This window comes from Oncorhynchus keta, chromosome 19, assembly GCF_023373465.1.
Source record: "Oncorhynchus keta strain PuntledgeMale-10-30-2019 chromosome 19, Oket_V2, whole genome shotgun sequence".
NCBI lineage: Eukaryota > Metazoa > Chordata > Actinopteri > Salmoniformes > Salmonidae > Oncorhynchus > Oncorhynchus keta.
The window spans coordinates 66,365,851-66,386,674 of NC_068439.1; the positions used below are offsets into that span (position 1 = coordinate 66,365,851).

At 40.2% G+C, this 20,824-nt stretch overlaps 3 protein-coding genes across 4 annotated transcripts; all 3 read left to right on the plus strand.

Annotated features, from left to right (window-relative positions):
• The first annotated feature begins 3,218 nt into the window (after positions 1 to 3,218).
• On the plus strand, positions 3,219 to 5,586 carry LOC118398719 (trace amine-associated receptor 1-like). The gene is made up of 4 exons (XM_052471060.1): positions 3,219 to 3,630; positions 3,744 to 3,863; positions 4,320 to 4,414; positions 4,521 to 5,586. The coding sequence occupies exon 4, from the start codon at positions 4,540 to 4,542 to the stop codon at positions 5,575 to 5,577; it is 1,038 nt and encodes a 345-aa protein (XP_052327020.1). The 5' UTR covers positions 3,219 to 3,630; positions 3,744 to 3,863; positions 4,320 to 4,414; positions 4,521 to 4,539; the 3' UTR covers positions 5,578 to 5,586.
• Positions 5,587 to 6,111: 525 nt separating this feature from the next.
• On the plus strand, positions 6,112 to 7,543 carry LOC118398720 (trace amine-associated receptor 13c-like). The gene has a single exon (XM_035794359.2). It carries the CDS (start codon positions 6,112 to 6,114, stop codon positions 7,138 to 7,140), a length of 1,029 nt encoding a protein of 342 aa, XP_035650252.1. The 3' UTR covers positions 7,141 to 7,543.
• A 388-nt stretch (positions 7,544 to 7,931) lies between these two features.
• Positions 7,932 to 20,316, plus strand: LOC118398721 (syntaxin-7-like). Of its 2 annotated transcripts, none has more exons than XM_035794360.2 (10): positions 7,932 to 8,435; positions 9,317 to 9,433; positions 9,696 to 9,765; positions 9,888 to 9,978; positions 12,061 to 12,198; positions 14,667 to 14,716; positions 15,254 to 15,356; positions 16,985 to 17,057; positions 17,431 to 17,513; positions 17,626 to 20,316. In XM_035794360.2, the coding sequence occupies exons 2-10, from the start codon at positions 9,349 to 9,351 to the stop codon at positions 17,719 to 17,721; spliced, it is 789 nt and encodes a 262-aa protein (XP_035650253.1). In that variant the 5' UTR covers positions 7,932 to 8,435; positions 9,317 to 9,348; the 3' UTR covers positions 17,722 to 20,316. The 2 variants fall into 2 exon arrangements, with proteins under 2 accessions (XP_035650253.1, XP_035650255.1); XM_035794362.2 differs by having other exon boundaries at positions 7,934 to 8,442; positions 9,320 to 9,433.
• The last annotated feature ends 508 nt before the right edge of the window (positions 20,317 to 20,824 follow it).

Below are 20,824 nucleotides of genomic sequence, written 5' to 3' on the forward strand. Positions count from 1 at the left end.
CGTGAATAACATAGCTATGAAGTATACTTCTTCATACCTACCGCCACTACACTAGTGGAAGACAGTGACTGGTAGTAAAACCGGGGCCTTCCACTCTTTCTATTCTGGTTAAAGCCAGTTTGCGCTGTTCTGTGAAGGTAGTAGTACACAGTGTTGTACGAGATCTTCAGCTTCTTGGCAATTATTGCATGGAATAGCCTTATTTTCTCAGAACAAGAATAGGCTGCCGAGTTTCACAAGAAGGTTATTTGTTTCTGGCCATTTTGAGCCTGTGTCACGTTCTGACCTTAGTTCCTTTGTTATGTCTTTGTTTTAGTATGGTCAGGGCGTGAGTTGGGTGAGTTGTCTATATTCCGTTTTCTATGTTGTGTTTTTCCGTTTGGCCTGGTATGGTTCTCAATCAGAGGCAGGTGTTGTTAGTTGTCTCTGATTGAGAATCATACTTAGGTAGCCTTTTCCCACTCGTGGGTGTTTATTTTCTGTCTAATGTGTTTTGTCACCTTACAGAACTGTTTCTGATCCTTGCTACTCCTCCTCAGAAGAGGAAGAGGAAAGCCGTTACAGCCTGTAATCGAACCCACAAATGCTGATGCTCCAGATACCCAACTAGTCTAAAGAAGGCCAGTTTTATTGCTTCTTTAATTAGAACAACAGTTTTCAGCTGTGCTAACATAATTGCAAAATAGTTTTCTAATGATCAGTTAGCCTTTTAAAATGATAAACTTGGATTAGCTAACACAACGTGCCATTGGAACACACGAGTGGTGGTTGCTGATAATGGGCCTCTATATGCCTATGTAGATATTCCATTAAAAAACAGCTGTTTCCAGCTACAATAGTCATTTACAACATTAACAATGTCTACACTGTATTTCTGATCAATTTGATGTTATTTTAATGGACAAAAAATGTGATTTTCTTTCAAAAACAAGGACATTTCTAATTGACCCAAAACTTTTTAACAGTAATGTATGTAAACAACAGCTGGTGCACGATATCTAAGGAAGTCTCAAGATTTTGCTCGCCCGAGGTAGAGTATCTCATGATAAGCTGTAATTTTTGTAGCTGTCCACATACACCACAGACCGAGGCTGGCACTAAAACCGCACACAATGAGCTGTATTCCTCCATAAGCAAACAGGAAACGCTCATACAGAGGCAGCGCTCCTAGTGGCCGGGGACTTTAATGCAGAAAAACTTCAATCAGTTTTACTTCATTTCTATCATCATGTTAAAAGTGCAACCAGAGGGGGAAAATTCTATATCACCTTTACTCCACACACAGAGACGTGTATAAAGCTCTCCCACGCCCTCCATTTGGCAAATCTGTCCATAACTCTATCCTCCTGATTCCTGCTTACAAGCAAAAATGAAAGCAGGAAGCACAAGTGACTCAGTCTATAAAAAGTGGTCAGATAAAGCAGATGCTAAACTACAGGACTGTTTTGCTAGCACAGACTGGAATATGCTCCGGGATTCGTCCAATCCTGGCATTGGTGAGTACACCACATCAGTCACTGGCTTTATCAATAAGTGCATCGAGGACGTCGTCCCCACCCCAACCAGAAGCCATGGATTACAGGTAACATTCGCACTGAGCTAAAGGGTAGAACTGCCACTTTCAAGGTGCGGGACTCTAAACCGGACACTTATAAGAAATCCTGCTATGCCCTCCGATGAACCATCAAACAGGCAAAGCGTCAATGCAGGAATACGATCAAATCGTACTACATCTGCTCCGAATCTTGTCGGATGTGGCAGGGCTTGCAAACTACTACAGACAACAAAGGGAAGCACAGCCGAGAGCTGCCCAGTGACACAAACCTACCAGACGAGCTAAATGACTTCTATGCTCGCTTCAAGGCAAGAAACACTGAAACATGCATGAGAGCATCAGCTGTTCCAGACGACTGTGAGACCTGTAAACAGGTCACAGGCCGCTGGGCCGGACGGATTACCAGGACGTGCTCGGAGTGCACGCATATGCTGACCAACTGTCTTCACTGACATTTTCAACCTCTCCCTGTCTGAGTCTGTAATACCAACATGTTTCAAGCAGACCACCACAGTGCCGTGCCCAAGAACACCAACGGTTACCTGCCTAAATGACTACCGACCCGTAGCACTCACGTCTTTAACCATGAAATGCTTTGAAAGGCTGGTCATGGCTCACATCAACACCATTGTCCCAGAAACCCTAGACCCACTCCAATTTGAGTACCGCCCTAACAGATCCACAGATGATGCAATTGATACTGCCCTTTCCACCCTGGACAAAAGGAACACCTATGTGAGAATGCTATTCATTGACTAATGCTCAGTGTTCAACACCGTTGTGCCCTCAATGCTCATCAATAAGCTAAGGACCCTGGGCCTAAACACCTCCCTTTTTTAAACAGGCAAGTCAGTTAAGAAACAATTCTTATTTTCAATGACAGCCTAGAGTGGGTTAACTGCCTGTTCAGGGGCAGAATGACAGATTTGTAGCTTGTCAGCTCAGGGGTTTGAACTTGCAACCTTCCAGTTACTAGTCCAACACTCTAACCACTAGGCTACCCTGCCTTCCCTCTGCAGCTGGATCCTGGACTTCCTGATGGGCCGCCCCCAGGTGGCAAGGGTAGGTAACAACACATCCGCCACGCTGATCCTCAACACAGTGGCCCCTCAGGGGTGTGTGCTCTGTCCCCTCCTGTACTCCCTGATCACTCATGACTGCATGGACAGGCATGACTCCAACACCATCATTAAATTTTCCGATGACACAACAATGGTAGGCTTGATCACAGACAACGACGAGACAGCCTATAGGGTGGACTCCTGATCAAATGGCCACCCAGACTATTTGCACCCCCCACACACACATCTATGCATAGTCACTTTAATAACTCTACCTACATGTACATAGCACCTCAACTAACTGGTGCCCCCGCACATTGACCCTGTACAGGTACCCCCCTGTATATAGTCTCGCTATTGTTATTTTACTGCTGCTCATAAATCACTTGTTACTTTTATTTCTTACTCTTATTCCTATTTTTTTTTTTTTTTTGTATATAGAAATATATTTATTTTTTAAACTGCATTGTTGGTCAGGGGCTCATAAGTAATCATACACCTGTTGTATTCGGAGCGTGTGACTAATAGCATTTGATTTGATTTTATCTATTTTCCCTTCAAAATTCACCAGAAATAACTATTTCACAGTAATTTCCTTAACACCTACAAGTGTGTTGACCTCAGAACCCATTGAGGCTGACCTCCCCAATATGCAACTCAAAGTTATGCATTCGTCGCCCAGTGTATACCTATTGATTCTTGAATACTTAAATGTGTGATCTTTTCTTGTGCTTGATTGCTATTTAGATTATGACAGATAATCCTGCATTATTACAATGCTAATTGTTTATTGCAAATGGGCCCATAATTGCCCATAATATGTTGTCAACTGAGTCATGTGGACTCATCAGACACAGTAAACAACATACAATAGGAGTCTCCACTGACCAAAACTCTAATTTCATTGGCTGTGAAGCAGCATCCGTCCGTTTATATAATACTCAGAGGAAAGTCTAGGTGCTCGTAGAGCCTAAGGCTGAAGGAGGGGGTACATGGTTTGCTGACTATGATTAGGTGAGATTAAACTTTTCATATGCATGATCTATATTACACACCATCATTTCATAACCAATTGTTCAACAAGTCAACATGACGACAGTGTTTACTTGTCTCTTTGTTTCCCTCAGCTGAAAGGATCCTGACCAGAGCTCAAAATCAGTGCTTAGTGTTTCCAATGAAATAATTGGGATTAAGGTATTGATTGCTGAGAACGAATTAAAGAACGCGCAATATTTGTAGATGTTAAGGTGAGTATAGGTTTTAGGTTGATTGCATGGAGTCTGTCTATTCATACCACTTTTCATATTTTCAAAGGAGCAAGAATAAGAAAGATGACATTCCAACACTATTTTCTTTCTTTGTGACCTTTCAATCAAGAACCACATACAGAATGACTAGTTGATGCTACCCCAATTATGCTTCATTAACTTCTGTGATGTGAAATTGTTGTTGATACTAGTCATTTACAGAAGTAGTGGTTCAAGTTGCATGATTACATTTACATACTATGATATATAGTATAAAAGTTTGATAAAAACTGTGTTTATTAAATGTGTAACTATTTCATGAAGATAGTAATAGCTTACTATTTATATGGGAATGTGTTACCATAGCCATAGTGCATTGCCCTCACTTGTGTTATTTTTAGAAATAAACTGGATTCCGATGGGAAGCATTATCAGCAGGATGTGTTGTATTTTCAGAAGCCCAATAATCTGACTCAGAACAACGTTTTGGACCAGCAGTTCGGTGTTCCGTCTGTTACAGTAACACTATTCTTGCAAAACTTTAGTTGAAAGTAAGTCCAGTTAATTTTGCAAACATAAATGTAGATAACCGATGAAAACATGAAAAATGTTGAAAAACACATTTAAAGATGTGATCAAATTGTTCCTTTTCTCTAGGCCTAAAACACCAGGTGGAATGGACTTCTCAAATACTTCGAACCTCAACAACACTGTGAAATCACAGACTCTTTTCTGCTACGAGTCTTTGAGTGGATCGTGTGTGAGGTTTGCTCGACCCCTGAGCGTTCAGGTTCCGATGTTCACATCGATGGTGTTGGCCATACTGGTGACTGTTATTGGGAACCTTCTGGTCATCACCTCCATTGCACACTTCAAGCAGCTTCAAACCTCCGTAAACCAACTGCTCGTCTCCTTGGCTGTGTGTGACCTCCTTCTGGGAGTGTTTGTAATGCCGTGCAGTGCTGTGCGCTCTGTCCAGGGCTGTTGGTACCTAGGAGGGTTTCTGTGTAAGCTCCACACCAGCACTGATATTATGCTGAGCACATCCTCCATCTTCCATCTATCCTTCATCTCCATTGATCGTTACTTTGCTGTCTGCAGGCCACTGTCGTACAGACTGATCATCACCAATAACACTGTATTGATCATGATCACCACCAGTTGGCTGGTCCCTGCCATTTTTTCTTATGGAATGATCTTCCCTGAGATCAATCTGAAAGGCAAGGAGGATTTCTATGAAACACATGTCAAGTGCGTTGGAGGCTGTCAGGTGTTCTTTAGTCCAGTGGCAGCTTTAGTAGCATCCTCCTTCAGTTTTTACATCCCCGGCATGATCTTGATTTGTATATATTCCAAGATATATTGGGTTGCCAGGGCTCAGGCCAGGTCCATTAAAGATTTATCTCGTCAGTTTAAAGAGGCAGACTCTGGACGTAGAGAGAGACGAGGGGCAAATATTCTGGCAATAGTAGTGGGAGTGTTTCTAATCTGCTGGAGTCCCTTTTCCTTGTGCCTCATCATTGACCCTTTCATACAGTACTCCATCCCCCCGCTGTTGGGGGATACCCTGGTTTGGTTTGGATATTTGAACTCTGCTTTTAACCCTATTGTCTATGCTTTCTTTTACACTTGGTTCAGGAGGGCTTTGAGAATCATCATCAGTGGTCACATCTTTCGCAGAGGTTCTTGTAGATTTAAATTGTATTCTGAGTAAAGTTTCAGTTGACATTGTATGATGTGTGTTCAAATAAATATATGAATTATGATGGGATGTAACATGTAACAGTTATGCAACTAAAAGATAAAGCTTGAGTGAAAATGTAACGGAAGCTGCTTTTAACCTGTTTCATATAAAGCTGTTTGCCTGAAATAAATGTATTTCAATGCCTGTCACCTTGTTTAATAGTGTTCTTTGTCTCCTCCTAGTGCCTACTTGAGGTACACACCGCTGGAACAGTAATTTTGAGCTTAGTGCTCATGACATCACTATTTTACGAAACTATCATACTGTCATGCTGTACATTACTTGAATATACACATATAATATAAACAGATGTAAATCATGTAACCTATTATAACTGGCTGGTAGCAGGGAAAGGGGTGTGCCCAAAATATGTCCAATACAGTATATAAACTCTGTCATTCTTCTAAGAAGACTGTGCTGGATTCAGCACCACTCACACACCTGCACCTGTGACTACAGTAGCAAGTGATCAGCTCTAACTTGAATGTCTTTTTGTTTTTGGCAATGGATATCTCATCTCATCAACATCTGGATCCTAAGATGTTCTGTTACCCAGAATCAAATGCCTCCTGCACCAGAGAAATTTTCAGTGAAGGGGTTCAAATTGCTTTATATATATTTTTTGTTTCTGTTATGCTGGTCACTATTCTAGGGAATGGTGTGGTCATTATCTCCATTGCTCACATAAAACAGCTCCACACGCCAACTAACATGCTTATAATGTCTTTGGCAGTTGCAGACCTGCTAGTTGGAGTAACTGTGATGCCTTTTAGTACAATTAAGGCTGTGGAGGGCTGCTGGTACTTTGGAGATGCTTTTTGTTTCCTGCATTCTGATATGTTCCTCACATCTGTTTCAATTTTCCACCTGGTATTCATAGCCATAGATCGATATGAGTCTGTGTGCAGTCCACTTCGCTATTCCACCAAGATTACTATACCAATTGCATGGCTCATGGTTTTTGCCAGTTGGGCCGTTGCTGCATTGTACTCCTATGGCCTACTATATTCCAAAGCAAATGTTAGAGGACTGGATGAATTCATTGCATCCATATACTGCCTGGGAAGTTGTAATCTTTTCCTTAATGCTTTGTGGGGCGCCCTAGACACGTTGATAGCCTTTTTCTTTCCGTGCTCTGTAATGGTGGGTTTGTATACCAAAATATTTTTGGTAGCAAAAAAACATATAAAAAAGATTGAAGACAGCCAAAAGAATTCCAATGAGGGAGGTAGAGGTGTGGTGTCTCAACGGTTAGAGCGGAAAGCAGCTAAAACTTTAGGCATTGTGGTGGGTGTTTTCATCTTTTGCTGGCTGCCTTTCTTTGTTAATTCCATAGTTGATCCATACACAAACTTTAGCACACCACCTATTCTCTTTGAAGTGTTTATCTGGCTGGGTTACTTTAATTCTACTGCAAATCCAATCATCTATGCACTGTTTTATCCATGGTTTCGAAAATGTCTTAATCTCATTGTCACATTAAAAATATTCAATAGAAATTCTTCCTATATAAATGTATTTGCTACTACGTGATCTATTGTAAAGCTACATCAATATAATATACAACTATGTGTGAACAGTATGTAACTAACTTCATGCAAAAAAATGTAAATGTTTCATAATAGCCCTTTTTTGGGCGGCAGATGAATTGTCCAGTTACTGTAATTTACTTCTCACAAAAGGATTCATGTCAATACATGTACAGTATGTGGCTTAGTGGCAGTTTTTTTAAAACATAAGCTATGACCTGTCCACCTTGGATAGTGTGTTCAATGAGGAAAATGAAGAGAAGCATTTGAGAAACCTCTTCTGAACATTATACTGCTGTCGATATTTGCCTGGTCTTCTTCATGTAATCTTGTTTAATTTATAAATCCCTTCTTATTGTATTTTGAATGTAGCGTAGGCCTACCTTAGAATAAAGCGTATAAAGTACATAAAATGTGTCTTTGGATATTATTATTTTTGTACCTCAATCATCTTGTGTCTAATCATATAATGGCTAGAGTTGAACTAAACAACCACAGGCACCCGGCTTCCAGTCCCATTGTCTGAGCTAGACATTTTTATCAAAGATGATCTATTATAGTGAGAAGACAGCTACTCTAACGATGGAAAAGCATGTCCTCGAAGATGGAAGGAGGAGGAGAGATCTAGCCATTGAGAGGGCAAATGCGCATATAAACAACAGGCACAATTTAGCTTTAGCCCCGCCGAGGCTGATTATAAAAGGATATTCCGGTTGTTAGTGGAAAAGGAAGTGCGAGCGCGTGTCGTCACCTCCGTTTTTGGACGTTAACAAGGCAACACTCTACGTCTTAACTCCTCGTCCACATTTTCTGGATTGGTTGAACAGTGCAGAAGAGAACCTCTCCTAACATTTAAAAACAAATCTCATCAAGGCCAGAATGTGGGGGATCTAGTTTCAGGAGTTTTTTATGCTTGCTGCGTTAGGTTATAAAGTTGTTGTTTTTTAAGTTACCGTAATGCCATGTGCGTCCAATTATATATGTGCATGTGTAACAGCCAAACCATTTATGAAACTTCTATTCGTTCAAATAAGCAAGACGTAACAAATTAGCAATCAATTACATTTGTGTTGACCAAATTCGACATTCTCATTAACCTACATGCACAAATTCCTCACTTCGTGGTCTTATTTTTGTGTAAAGATTTTGGGCGAAGTAAATCTTCTCACTTCACCTCTTGCACTATGATTTGATCTTTGCTGTAAAGCGGCTTAGAGTGGATCATGTGACTAGAAAAACATGACACACCGATCAGGAAGCAGAGTGTAGGCCGAGTAGACTGTCAAGACAGAACTCATTAATTAAGGTAAACGAATATTTAGTGTTCCCCGAAATTTTCCATCAGCAATGTTTGGATATGCAAATGATTAGTAAATGTCGACAAGCGACAATTAAGCTGTAATTCATGCGAGCTGAAAGGGATTTTAATGTTTACTGAAAGTTGTCAGCATTTGGTCCTTCTGTAGCTCAGTTGGTAGAGCATGGCGCTTGTAACGCCAGGGTAGTGGGTTCGATTCCCGGGACCACCCATACGTAGAATGTATGCACACATGACTGTAAGTCGCTTTGGATAAAAGCGTCTGCTAAATGGCATATATTATTATTATTATTATTATTATTTGTGCAACAATGTATCTCTCTCTTTACGCTGCAGTATTTCCTTGATCTAAATGAACATGGCTACTTTACCATTCATGTTTTTAGCGTTTGATGAAATGTATATTATGCCATACGAGTAGCAAATAGACACAGTGGGGAGGGGGCGTATTTGACATTCATCCATGCCCAGTTATTCAGGCGTTCGTATTTCCGCATTTTTCTGGTCTAGTTTTTCAGGTTGAGGGCGTTAGCTTGCCCTGCCTGTGCTCTCTTCCAATGCCTGTATCTGATTGGACGGCTGGCTGATGAACTTCAACTAACCTTTTGCAGACTGTACTCTTGTGTACATTCATGTGTTTCTCTTACTGGTGGCCTATTATGTTCCTCAACATTCATGGTTTATTCACTTAAAAACTATTTTATACAAGCATGGGGGATTTTTCCCACTTTGGCGACAGCACATATGTATGTCTATGGGAATGAGTGTTCATAATACATAAAGCAGGTGGGAGATGAATAGAAGTGAACTGAGGCAAGCCATGTGAGTGACTGACAACAATACTTGCAACATTTTATATTTCAAGGTCTTGGGGAGACTCCCAATGTGTCAACGATGGCCTACCAGTACGGAAAAGTGCAGGACCCAAATGTGCTTACTCAGACGATAATCTCCAACATCCAAAAGATCGCACAACAAAGTAATTGATACACATGGACAAACTGTGCACACAACCACGACATGTAAATCAGTACAAACAAGTTTTGTTATATCCTCAGACGTTCGTAGGCCAATAGGGTACTACTACACATATCCTATGAGGCCTGGGGGTAGACTCAAATGTATTAACATATCTACATTATATTTTTTATTTTGAATGCATTTTCAAATGTAATGCTTTTCCTGTTGAATGAACACACATGTTGTTTTGTGTCACAATATGTGTGCCTTGTTTCTGCCAGCATCTGAAATACAGAGTATTGTGGATAAGTTGGGAACCCCACAAGACACAACTGAGCTCAGACAGCAGCTGTGAGTTCTGTTTTAATCAGAATAAGTCTCTTATCTGTAACTTTTAAAGATGTTTTTACATGCAGGTATATGTATTATATTGGAATATTATCTAAATGAGGCTTTTCACTTTTCAAATGTAGGCAGCAGAAACAGCAGAATGTCAACCACCTTGCCAAAGAAACAGACCGAAGTGTGAAGCAATTTGGCTCTTTGCCTGTCACAACTGAACAGGTACTCATCACCTTTTTTTGTACAACAAGCAACAAAACGTATAGTAACAACTGTCATGTGCAATAGCAGACAGAACATTATTCACACAGTAATGTGAAAACAGCTAGGTGAACAGCACCTCAGTGCTCATTGGTCACATGTTAGGTGGGCTGGCCTGTGTTGTCCAAGCTGGTCCTAGGATGACCTGTTCCCAAGTCTCAATCAACACAACTTGTCAATAAAAAATAATTGCACTTGTAGTAGTGCCCTCCGTTCACCTTTTATGAATGTCCCTTTAATGACAAATGCAATCAGCAGTTGCTACATCCATTTTTGGACTTAATGTATCCATTGGTTCTAGAAGAATATTACTTATACATGCCTCCATGAGTTTAGTTCAACGGTCGTTGAACTAAACTCCAAAATATAAGCTTGTTTTATTCCAATGTTTGTAAACAAACACTGTATAGCATTTTTTTAAAACATGGTTAAAACACATTTTTATATCATGGATGGTCAGTCCTTGCAGCCATAGCTCTGTCGTTTAATTTGAGAGTGGTTCCATTTCCCCAGTCCCATCCCCTGCGTTAAGCCCAAACAGTGTTGGGGAGTATATGCTTTGTTTTTGTTTTAACTGCTGATTGACGCTTTGTATTTGCGTCTTTTATCTTAGCTAACTTTCAACAAACTTACCCTACATTCTCAATGTTTTACCTTTATGAGAATATAAATTGGATAACAATTTATTTTCAAAAGAAGGGGAGGGGGGGGGGGATAGAAAACGATATCTCACTGGCTGGGAACAATCCAACTCTGAATTCCAAGTCGGAAACTCGGGCATCTTTCTCACGCTCAGACTTTCCGACCTGAAGATCACTGATATCATGAGTTCCCAGATGCAGCTACCATCAGTCCGGTAAAATAAAAGAGCAAATTATTTCAATTTATGGTCCACAGTGCCTTGCAAGTGCTACATTAGAACATCTATTTTGTTATAAAAGCTTGAGTTTTGAAATCTAATATGGTCTGAGAATAACAACATTGGCAGGACAGGCATATAGCCAAAATGCTGTGATAATGTACTAGGAAATGTATTAGGTCTAGAACTGTTTTATATTAAGTTAATGTCAAATGTTTTTAGTCATGTTTAAAAATCAATCTGAGCGGTAGGTCTCTGCTTGCTTTTTGACTGGGAAAGTGATCTTGACTCTGAAAAGGTTGGTGACCACTGCTGTATATAATTCAAAATAACACTGTACTGTGCAACACTTCATATTCCCATGAAATTGTGATTGAGATCAAATGTTTGGCATGCAGATGCTACTTGGCCGTTTCACCGGTAAAACTTGAAGAATTATCATTCACGATTGACAGTGAGAAATTTGAAGTGAGGGTGACCTCAAATGTGTGCGTAAAGTACAGATAAAGAAAAGCTTGCGCAGAACGTGTTTCGAATCTTTAGCTCTGCGGCAGAAGGTTCCAGGGGGGCGGGGGGAGGGTACTTTCAGGGTGGTTACTTTTGGATCCGCCTTTATTTATATATACTGCTGGTGCAATATTCTTAAACGCATGAAGACTTTATTTCCTGTTTTCGTAGTTGTGCCTTCTCGTTCAAGGAAGGCCCAAGGCACACTGCATGTACATTTTTCTTGACAGCAGAAATCCAACAGTTTTGAAGGAATTTATTTTTGTGTGAGGTAAAGAAAGCAATTATTGCATTCTTGTAGAGCTCACAAGGAAAGGTTGGAATGCACGCCATGGCAGGAATAAAACAATTCTTACAAACATCCACATTTTCTGTTTTTCAATACTGTCCTGGATGTTTAATTTAGACAATGGAAAGACAAATGATGGGTTTAATTGCAAACACATTCAAGTTGTATTACTTGCTAACGAAAATATATATAAATATTTTTCATATAAGTCTCACAATGAGTTGTTAGTATTTCACTTCTGCTTATGTAAAGTAGGACATGAGGGCCTGAGACGGAAGTCATAAGAATAATTCTCTATCGGTTGAGATTAAAGAGTGATGCTATGGCACAGTATCATGAACACTGTATGTGATGTTAACTCATTTGTTTACATATGCCTCTCTTCCAGCGCCAGAGAAAGATCCAGAAAGACAGATTTATCAATGACTTCTCCAATGCACTGGCCAATTTCCAAAAGACACAGAGGCAGGCTGCTCAGAAAGAGAAGGCGTTTGTTGCCAGAGTCCGTGCCGAGTCTAGAGTGTCGGTTAGTAATCATCAAAAATGTACACAATCTTTACTAGGTACAGACCAGAGGAGGCTGGTTGGAGGAACTATAGGAAGACAAGCTAATTTTAATGGCTGGAATGGAATTAATGGAACTCATTCAAACGTGGTTTCCATGTGTTTGAAACGTTTCATACTGTTCCACAAATTCTATTCCGGCCATTAGAATGAGCCCATCCTCATATAGCTCCTCCCACCAGCCTCCACTGGTACAGACCACACCTTCAACATTAACGTTTTTGTTTAATGCAGGAAAAGGTTTAAAGGTACTGGATGGGTGTGTGTGTGTGTGTGTGTGTGTGTGTGTGTGTGTGTGTGTGTGTGTGTGTGTGTGTATATGTTACGTTACAGCCTTAATCGAAAATGGATACGAAAAAAAAATCTTTGTCAATCTACGCACAATAAATACCCCACAATGACAAAGCGGAATTTAAAAAAAAACATTTTTGCAAGTGTATTGAAAATGAAATACTGATACCTTATTTACATAAGTATTCAGACCCTTTCCAATGATACTCAAAATTGAGCTCCTGTGCATCCTGTTTCCATTGATCATCCTTAAATGTTTCTACAATGTGATTGGAGTCCACCTGTGGTAAATTCAATTGATTGGGCATTTTTTGGACAGGCACATACCTGTCTATATAAGGTCCCACAGTTGACAGTACATGTCAGAGCAGAAACCAAGTCATGAGGTCAAAGGAATTGTCTGTAGAGCTCCAATATAGGATTGTGTCGAGTCACAGATCTGGGGAAGGGTATCAAAAGATTTCTGCAGCATTTAAGGTCCCCAGGAACACAGTGTCCTCCATTCTTAAATGGAAGAAGTTTGGAACAATGAAGACGAAACAAAATGTGGGAAAAACTCAAGGGGTCTGAATACTTTTCAAATGCACTGTGTATATACACATTTAGTTACAATACAGCCTTATTCTAAAATGTATTATATCGTTTTTTTTCTTCATCAATGTAAATGTGATATTTCAGTTTATATTTTTAATGCATTTCCAAAAATGTCTAAAAAGCTGTCTTTGCTTTGTCATTGTGAGGTATTGTGTGGATATTGAGGATTGTGTATATATATACACACACACACAAACACATTCATACTTATTTAATATATATATATGGGGACACCCCTTCAAATGAGTAGATTCAGCTGTTTCAGCCACACCCGTTGCTGACAGGTGTGTGTATAATCAAGCACACAGCCATGCAATCTACATAGACAAGCATTGGCAGTAGAATGGCCTTACTGAAGAGCTCAGTAATTTTCAACATGGCACCGTCATAGGATGCAAGCTTTCCAACAAATCAGTTTGTCAAATGTTTGCCCTGCTAGAGCTGCCCCGGTTAACTGTAAGTGCTGTTATTGTGAAGTGGAATCGTCTAGGAGCAACAAGAGCTCAGCCGCAAAGTGGTAGGCCACACAAGCTCACAGAATGGGACCGCAGAGTTTTAAATCATCTGTTCCCGGTTGCAACACTCACTTCCGAGTTACAAACTGCCTCTGGAGCAACATCAGCACAAGAACTGTTCGGCGGGAGCTTCATAAAATGGGTTTCCATGGCGGAGTAGCCGCACATAAGCCTAAGATCACCATGCGCAATGCCAAGCGTCAGCTGGATTGGTGTAAAGCTTGCCGACATTGGAGTCTGGAGCGGTGGAAACTAGTTCTCTGGAGTGATGAATCTCGATTCACCATCTGGCAGTCCGATGGAAGAATCTGGGTTTGGCGGATGCCAGGAGAACGCTACCTACCAGAATGCATAGTGCCAACTGTAAAGTTTTGACGGAGGAGGAATAATGGCCTGGGGCTGTTTTTCATGGTTCGGGCTAGTCCCCTTAGTTCTAAGGGAAATCTTAACGCTACAGCATACTGACATTCTAGATGATTCCGTGATTTCAAATTTGGGGAAGACCCTTTCCTGTTTCTCACGTGACAATGCCCCCATGCACAAAGCGAGGTCCATACAGAAATTGTTTTTCTGTGTTGAAGAACTTGACTGTCCTGCACAGAGCCCTGACCTCAACCCCATCGAACACCTTTGGGATCAATTGGAACAGCGACTGTTAGCCAAGCCTAAACGCCCAACATCAGTGCCCTACCTCACTAATGCTCTTGTGGCTGAATGGAAGCAAATACCCACAGCAATACTCCAACATCTAGTGGAAAGTCTGTTATAGCAGTAAAGGGGGGACCAACTCCATATTAATGCCCATGATTTTGGAATGAGCTGTTCGATGAGCAGGTGTCCACATACTTTTGGTCATGTAGTGTATTTACAGCCGTTGATTGGTGATAGGAGGAGTAGTCAGTTATTTGGTTGTCGAGAGGGGAGGAAATGTAAATGTTTCAAGTGTGGTCTTTCCTCCCAAACTGTAGTCACTTTACACATAAAGCCATAAATTAGAGAGCATCAGACTGACTGTTCTGTCCACCCTCAGGGTGGCTATCCTGACGACAGCTTTGGAGGAAATGGAAACGTCTTTGAAAGGTCAGAGTTCAGCATTTCAGTGGTCTCGTGCTTTTTGAGTGAAATAGTACACATACATGCTGCACTAAACATACTGTGCAAGCTGTTTAAATTACATCCCACTGTCTGTTGCCACATAAAACTGCATGCCGACAACAGAGGAAGGAACCACTGTAGACACTCATATTTAATTAATTTACCCAGAGTTTATAATCCTGATTCCTCTATTATTGCCTACAGTTGTGGAGAATGTAAACATCCTCTTTTACAGTTAAGATAATATTTTTTATTTGGTCTATTGGGGTTTAGCTCTCTTTTTTAATGTCCTGACCTTTTGTTCTACTATGAATCGCATAACCATTAAATTAATATTCACATACAAAACCCACAGTTGACTATTCTCTAACTGCTAGTTTATCTAAACATCCACTTTAGTGTTAACATGTCAGTCTTTATAGGCCCATCAGGCCCATCTCTCTCTATCCCAGACAGACGTAGTGGGAGGTGAGTGTTTGCTTTGGGTGGTTCACCACGTCTTCCCCATGTCTGACTCTACAGTGGGGGGCAGGCCCAGGTCCAGTCACAGTCCCAGGAGGTGGCCATCACTGAAGAGGACCTGCAGCTCATCCAGGAGAGAGAGACTTCCATCAGACAGCTAGAGGTGACAGCACTCCTAATACTCACCATTAGTGAACAAGATTCAGGGTTAAATTCTGATTTTGCTGGATGTCTTTCATTCCTTTAAATGATCTTATACCATAAGCCATACAGTAATCATAGCTTATTTGGTCCGAAGGCTATTTTATTTGCCCCCCTATGTTTTCAGATAATTATTTTTTGACATAATGCACTGTAAAAACACCCTAAAATCAGCTCCAAGTGATTTTAATTTCAGAAATCAAATCAAACATTATTTGTCACATGCTCCGAATACAACAGGTGTAAACCTTACCGTGGAATGTTTACTTACAAGCTCTAGAGTTAAGAAAATATTTATTAAAGTAAAACATTTTAATAAAATCAAAAAGTAGCACAAGAAAATTACATTAGGAGGCTATATACAGGGGGTACCGGTACAGGTTAGTTGAGCTAATTTGTATAGTGACTATGCATAGATGATAAACAGCGAGTAGCAGCAGTTTAAAAACAAAGGGCGTGGGGGTCAATATAAATATTCCAGGTGGCCATTTTATTAATTGTTCAGCAGTCTTATGGCTTGGGGGTAGCAGCTGTTAAGGAGCCTTTTGGTCCTAGACTTGGCGCTCTGGGACCTCTTGCCTTGCGATAGCATAGAGAACAATCTCTGAATTGGGTGACTGGAGTCTTTGACCATTTTATGGGCCTTCCTCTGACACCGCCTTGTATATAGGTCCTGGATGTCATGAAGCTTGGCCCCAGTGATGTACTGGGCTGTACGCACTACACTCTAGTGCCTTACGGTCAGATGCCAAGCAGTTGCCATACCAGGCATTGATGCAAATGGTCAGGATGCTCTTGATGGTGCAGCTTTGATGGTGCAGCTGTAGAACTTTTGAGAATCTGGGGACCCATGCCTAATCTTTTCAATCTCCTGAGGGGGAAAGGTGTTGTTATGCCCTCTTCACAACTGTCTTGGTGTGTTTGGACTATGATAGTTTGTTGGTGATGTGGACACCAAGGAACTTAAACCTCTCGACCTGCTCCACTACAGCCCTGTTGATGTTAATGGGGGCCTGTTTGGCCCTCCTTTTCCAATAGTCCACGAACAGCTCATTTGTCTTGCTCACTTTGAGGGAGAAGTTGTTGTCCTTTCACCACACTGCCAGGTCTCTGACCTCCCTATAGGCCCATCGTTGTCGTTGATCAGGCCTATCACTGTTGTCATCAGCGAATTTAATGATGGGGTTGGAGTCGTGCTTGATCACGCAGTCGTGGGTGAACAGGAAGGGACTAAGCATGCATCCCTGAGGGCACCCAGTGTTGAGGATTAGCATTTCCAAATCTGTTCCCAAGTATTCCCACGCATAATAGAGAGACACGTGAACTTATACCAATGCAAGCGAGGTTTGAAATGATTATGTTTTAGTAAAATATTGGGCTTCTTGCTGTCAATTTGCAGTTTATAAATTACTTGTAATTATGTTCTGGCCCCCCAACCATCCTCTCAAGAAAAAATTGGCCCGCGGCTGAATCTAGTTGATGATCACTGCCTTATGCTATCCTGCAAATCACACTTACATAATGGATTTATATCCAGTCCATTTAATTTGTGATGTCTGTTTATTCAATGCTTGTTTTCTCTTTTTTCAGTCTGATATTACAGATATAAATGAAATATTTAAGGACTTGGGAATGATGGTCCATGAGCAAGGGGATGTGATCGGTAAGCATACATTCAGTCATTTACTCCTCTAAACTTCTGACTGTTAGAAACTTTTCCACTTTCAAAACATTGACAGCATACCCCTACAGGGATCAAATACTGCATGTTTAGGAGTCTTTATGGAGAACAGTCTAATGAGTGTTCTGGGAAAAGAGGATGACAAACAGCTATGCTAGCTAGACACACACGATTATGTCCCACAGTTAAAACTGAAGGGATGTTAACGTGATAATGACATCATTTGAGAGGCTAGTCATCGTCATGGTGTAAGTCAAATGCTCTAACTTTTTCAGCAACATTTTCAAGAAAATATTAAACCAAAACTGAACCTCTGGGAGAGAATGACCCTTTCACTGTGCATTTATACCCCTAGACAGTATAGAGGCCAATGTCGAAACTGCTGACATTCATGTTCAGAATGCCACCCAGCAGTTAGCACAGGCTGCAGACTATCAGGTAGGTAACATAAGAATCATTATTTTGAGGGTGAATAAATCATAATGCTTTTTCTTTATATTTTACAATACAATTTTCTTATAACGTTAAGTGTTTCTTTTGCCCCTTTCAGCGCAAATCTAGGAAGAAGATCTGCATTCTCATTGTCGTTCTGGCGGTTCTTGCTGTTGTCATTGGTTTAATCATCTGGGCATCAGTCAAAGGATGATGATGCTTTTCATATACTCTTTGGTCCTGGCATTTTATTGATTATTTAGGACTAAGTTTGAGTTACAAATCTCATGGCCATAATACTAAGAAGAATACACACAGCATAGACCTGGAATAGGCTTATGTGATACAGTACCTGCTAATTATTATGGACTGTAGCCTAGTCTATGCACCAGAGGCCAAGAATTGTGCAATGCTAAGTAATATCTTGCATCACTTTTGCTGTCAAGTTCCTCAGTGCTGGCTTATTTTTCTCTTCAAGCCTTTATTTTATATGAAGCAATTTATGCATTTTTATTTAATCTCACAAAGATTCTCACTGTATAAATAAATATGTACAGTGCCTTCAGAAAGTATTCATACTGCTTGACTTATTCCATATTTTGTTGTTAGTCTGAATTCAAAATGACTTAAACTGCTTTTTTCCCTCACCCACCTACACACCATATCTCGTAATGACAAAGTGAAAACATGTTTTTGACATATTTGCAAATGTATTGAAAATGAAATGCTGAAATATCACATTTTCACAAGTATTCACACCCCTTAGTCAATACATATTTTGAATGACCTTTGGCAGCGATTACAGCTGTAAGTCTTTATGGGTAAGTCTCTAAGAGTTTTGCACACCTGGATTGAACAATATTTGCAAATTATTATTTTTACAATTCTTCAAGCTCTGTCAAGTTGGTTGGTGATCATTGCTAGACAGCCATTTTCTTGCCATAGACAACTTAATTGACAACTGCAACTAGGCCACTCAGGAACATTCAATGTCCTAGTGTCTGTTGGAAAGCAGACTGAACCAGGTTTCCTCTAGGATTTTGCCTGTGCTTAGCTCCATTCTGATGTATTTTTATCCTTAACTCCGTATTCCTTGCCGATGATGAGCATAACATGATGCAACGTTTTCTGCAGTTTTACTTTAGTGCCTTATTGCAAACGTGGAATATTTGTATTCTGTACAGGCTTCCTTCATTGAGGTTAGTATTTTGGAGTAACTACAATGTTGTTGATCCATCTTCAGTTTTCTCCTACCACAGCCATTAAACTCTATAACAGTTTAAAGTCACCATTGGCTCCATGGTGAAATCTCTGAGCGGTTTCTTTACTCTCTGACACCTGTATCTTTGTAGTGACTGGGTGTATTGCAGCACCATCCCAAAGTATAATTAATAACATCACCATGCTCAAAGAGATATTCAATGTCTGCTTTTTATTTTTACCCATCTACCAAAAAGTCAGTGGACTTTTAATCCAACTCAGGAGGTGCGCACACCACTCACCTCTTCCGAGTATATTACCCGCTAATGTTCAGTCTCTGGATATTAAGGTTGACGAGCTCAGGGCAAGGATTTCCTTCCAGAGAGACATCAGGGATTGTAACATACTCTGTTTCACGGTAACATGGCTCTTGGGATAAACTGAGTCCATTCAGCCAGTTGGGTTCTCAGTTCATCGCGCAGATGGGAATGTATATCTCTCCAGGAAGAAGGGCGAGGGTGTAAGTTTCATGATTAACTACTCATGGTGTGATTGTGATAACGTACAGGAACTCAAGTCATTTTGTTGACCTGACCTAGAATACCTCACCATCAAATGCTGACCGTATTACCTCCCAAGAGAATTCTCTTCGTTTATAGTCACAGCCGTGTATATTCCTCCTCAAGCCAACACCATGACAAAGAACTTCATTGGACTTTATGCAAACTGGAAACCACATATCCTGAGGCTGCATTTATTGTAGCTGGGGACTTTAACTGAGCAAATTTGAGTAAAACATTACCGAAGTTCTATAAAGGCTTTTCGCTACACCCGCAATAACATCTGCTTAACACGTATGTGACAAATTAAATTTGATTTGATAGGTGCCCTTTGTGAGACATTGGAAAACCTCCCTGGTCTTTGCGGTTGAATCTGTGTTTGAAATTCACTGCTCGTCTGAGGGAACTTACAATTATCTGTATGTGTGGGGAAACAGAGATGAGATTCAAAAATGTTAAACACTATTATTGCACACAGAGTCCATGCAACTTAGTATGTGAATTGTTAGGCTCCCCATAAGAATGGGGATGAATACTTATTGACTCAAGACATTTCATTTTAAAATGTAATACATGTTAGATTTCAGGCTGTAACACAACACAAGGTGGGAAAAGTCGAGGGGTTTGAATACTTTGAAGGCACAGTATGGGTTATACAATTATTGTGGAACTGTGAATGTTTTTGCTGCCTCAAATGTTATCTGTTTTTATACAGCTCTTTCCGTTTTCACTTTCTTCAATAAAAAGCAGTGCAGCACTAGATGCAATGAGCTCTTAATTGCTGGCTTCCCTTTTTCCCCCATTCTGACCTTTGCCTACTAATCATCATTCTTCTTTAATTCAGTGTGATTTGGTCGTACTTTAGAAAGTTGTGTAGCCTATCTGCTTTGTGTTTTCAATGGAAATGTTACATATCAAAAGTTTACTATTTTTTTTAAGATATACTTTTTCTTTTTGATTCTTGGTCTTTACTGAAGCTTTACTGTACAATATACTCCTGAAACATGATAAATGAGCTCAATCAATAAAACCCTGATTTGTGTACTCAATCTCAAATGCTTAATTGCATTTTTCTTGTTGAACAAGGATTTTAGTGAAAATGAGCATATACAAATTCCAAGACATTTACCATTTTATGCAGTGGGTGATTTGATTTCCTCACCTCATCTTGCATGTATGTGTGTTTTCTGGAGGAGGAGCAGTTCCTGGAAGTTTTGCCAGTTTTTCTCCCTGCAGTTGATCTCTTGACAGATGAGGCTGCATGTACAGACTGGATGGCACAGATACATTTAGGAAAAGTTCAATTTAAGAAAGATGTTTACATTTTCAAACAAAATTTGACAGGGTGAAATATGAGAACCAGGCCTTCTGTATGCTGTTTAAAAACGACTGGCAAAAATTATACAAAACATCTAGCATCACTTTAATACTCTTATTTTATATCCTCTCTATTCTATTTTAGCCTGATACATTTACGTGGAGCTTTTTTACATTTTTATCTCTGGTTGGCATTTAGGCAAATAGCCTAGTATGTCCTTCCTTACATGTTCAGAGATG

Bases quoted from the DNA above. Each gene is read 5' to 3' on its own strand.
- LOC118398720 (XM_035794359.2), top strand. From the start codon at position 6,112: ATGGATATCTCATCTCATCAACATCTGGATCCTAAGATGTTCTGTTAC.
- LOC118398721 (XM_035794360.2), top strand. From the start codon at position 9,349: ATGGCCTACCAGTACGGAAAAGTGCAGGACCCAAATGTGCTTACTCAG. The intron at 9,979-12,060 runs GTACTCATCACC...CCTCTCTTCCAG, and splicing joins TGCCTGTCACAACTGAACAG to CGCCAGAGAAAGATCCAGAA. The intron at 17,058-17,430 runs GTAAGCATACAT...TTATACCCCTAG, and splicing joins TGAGCAAGGGGATGTGATCG to ACAGTATAGAGGCCAATGTC.
- LOC118398719 (XM_052471060.1), top strand. From the start codon at position 4,540: ATGGACTTCTCAAATACTTCGAACCTCAACAACACTGTGAAATCACAG.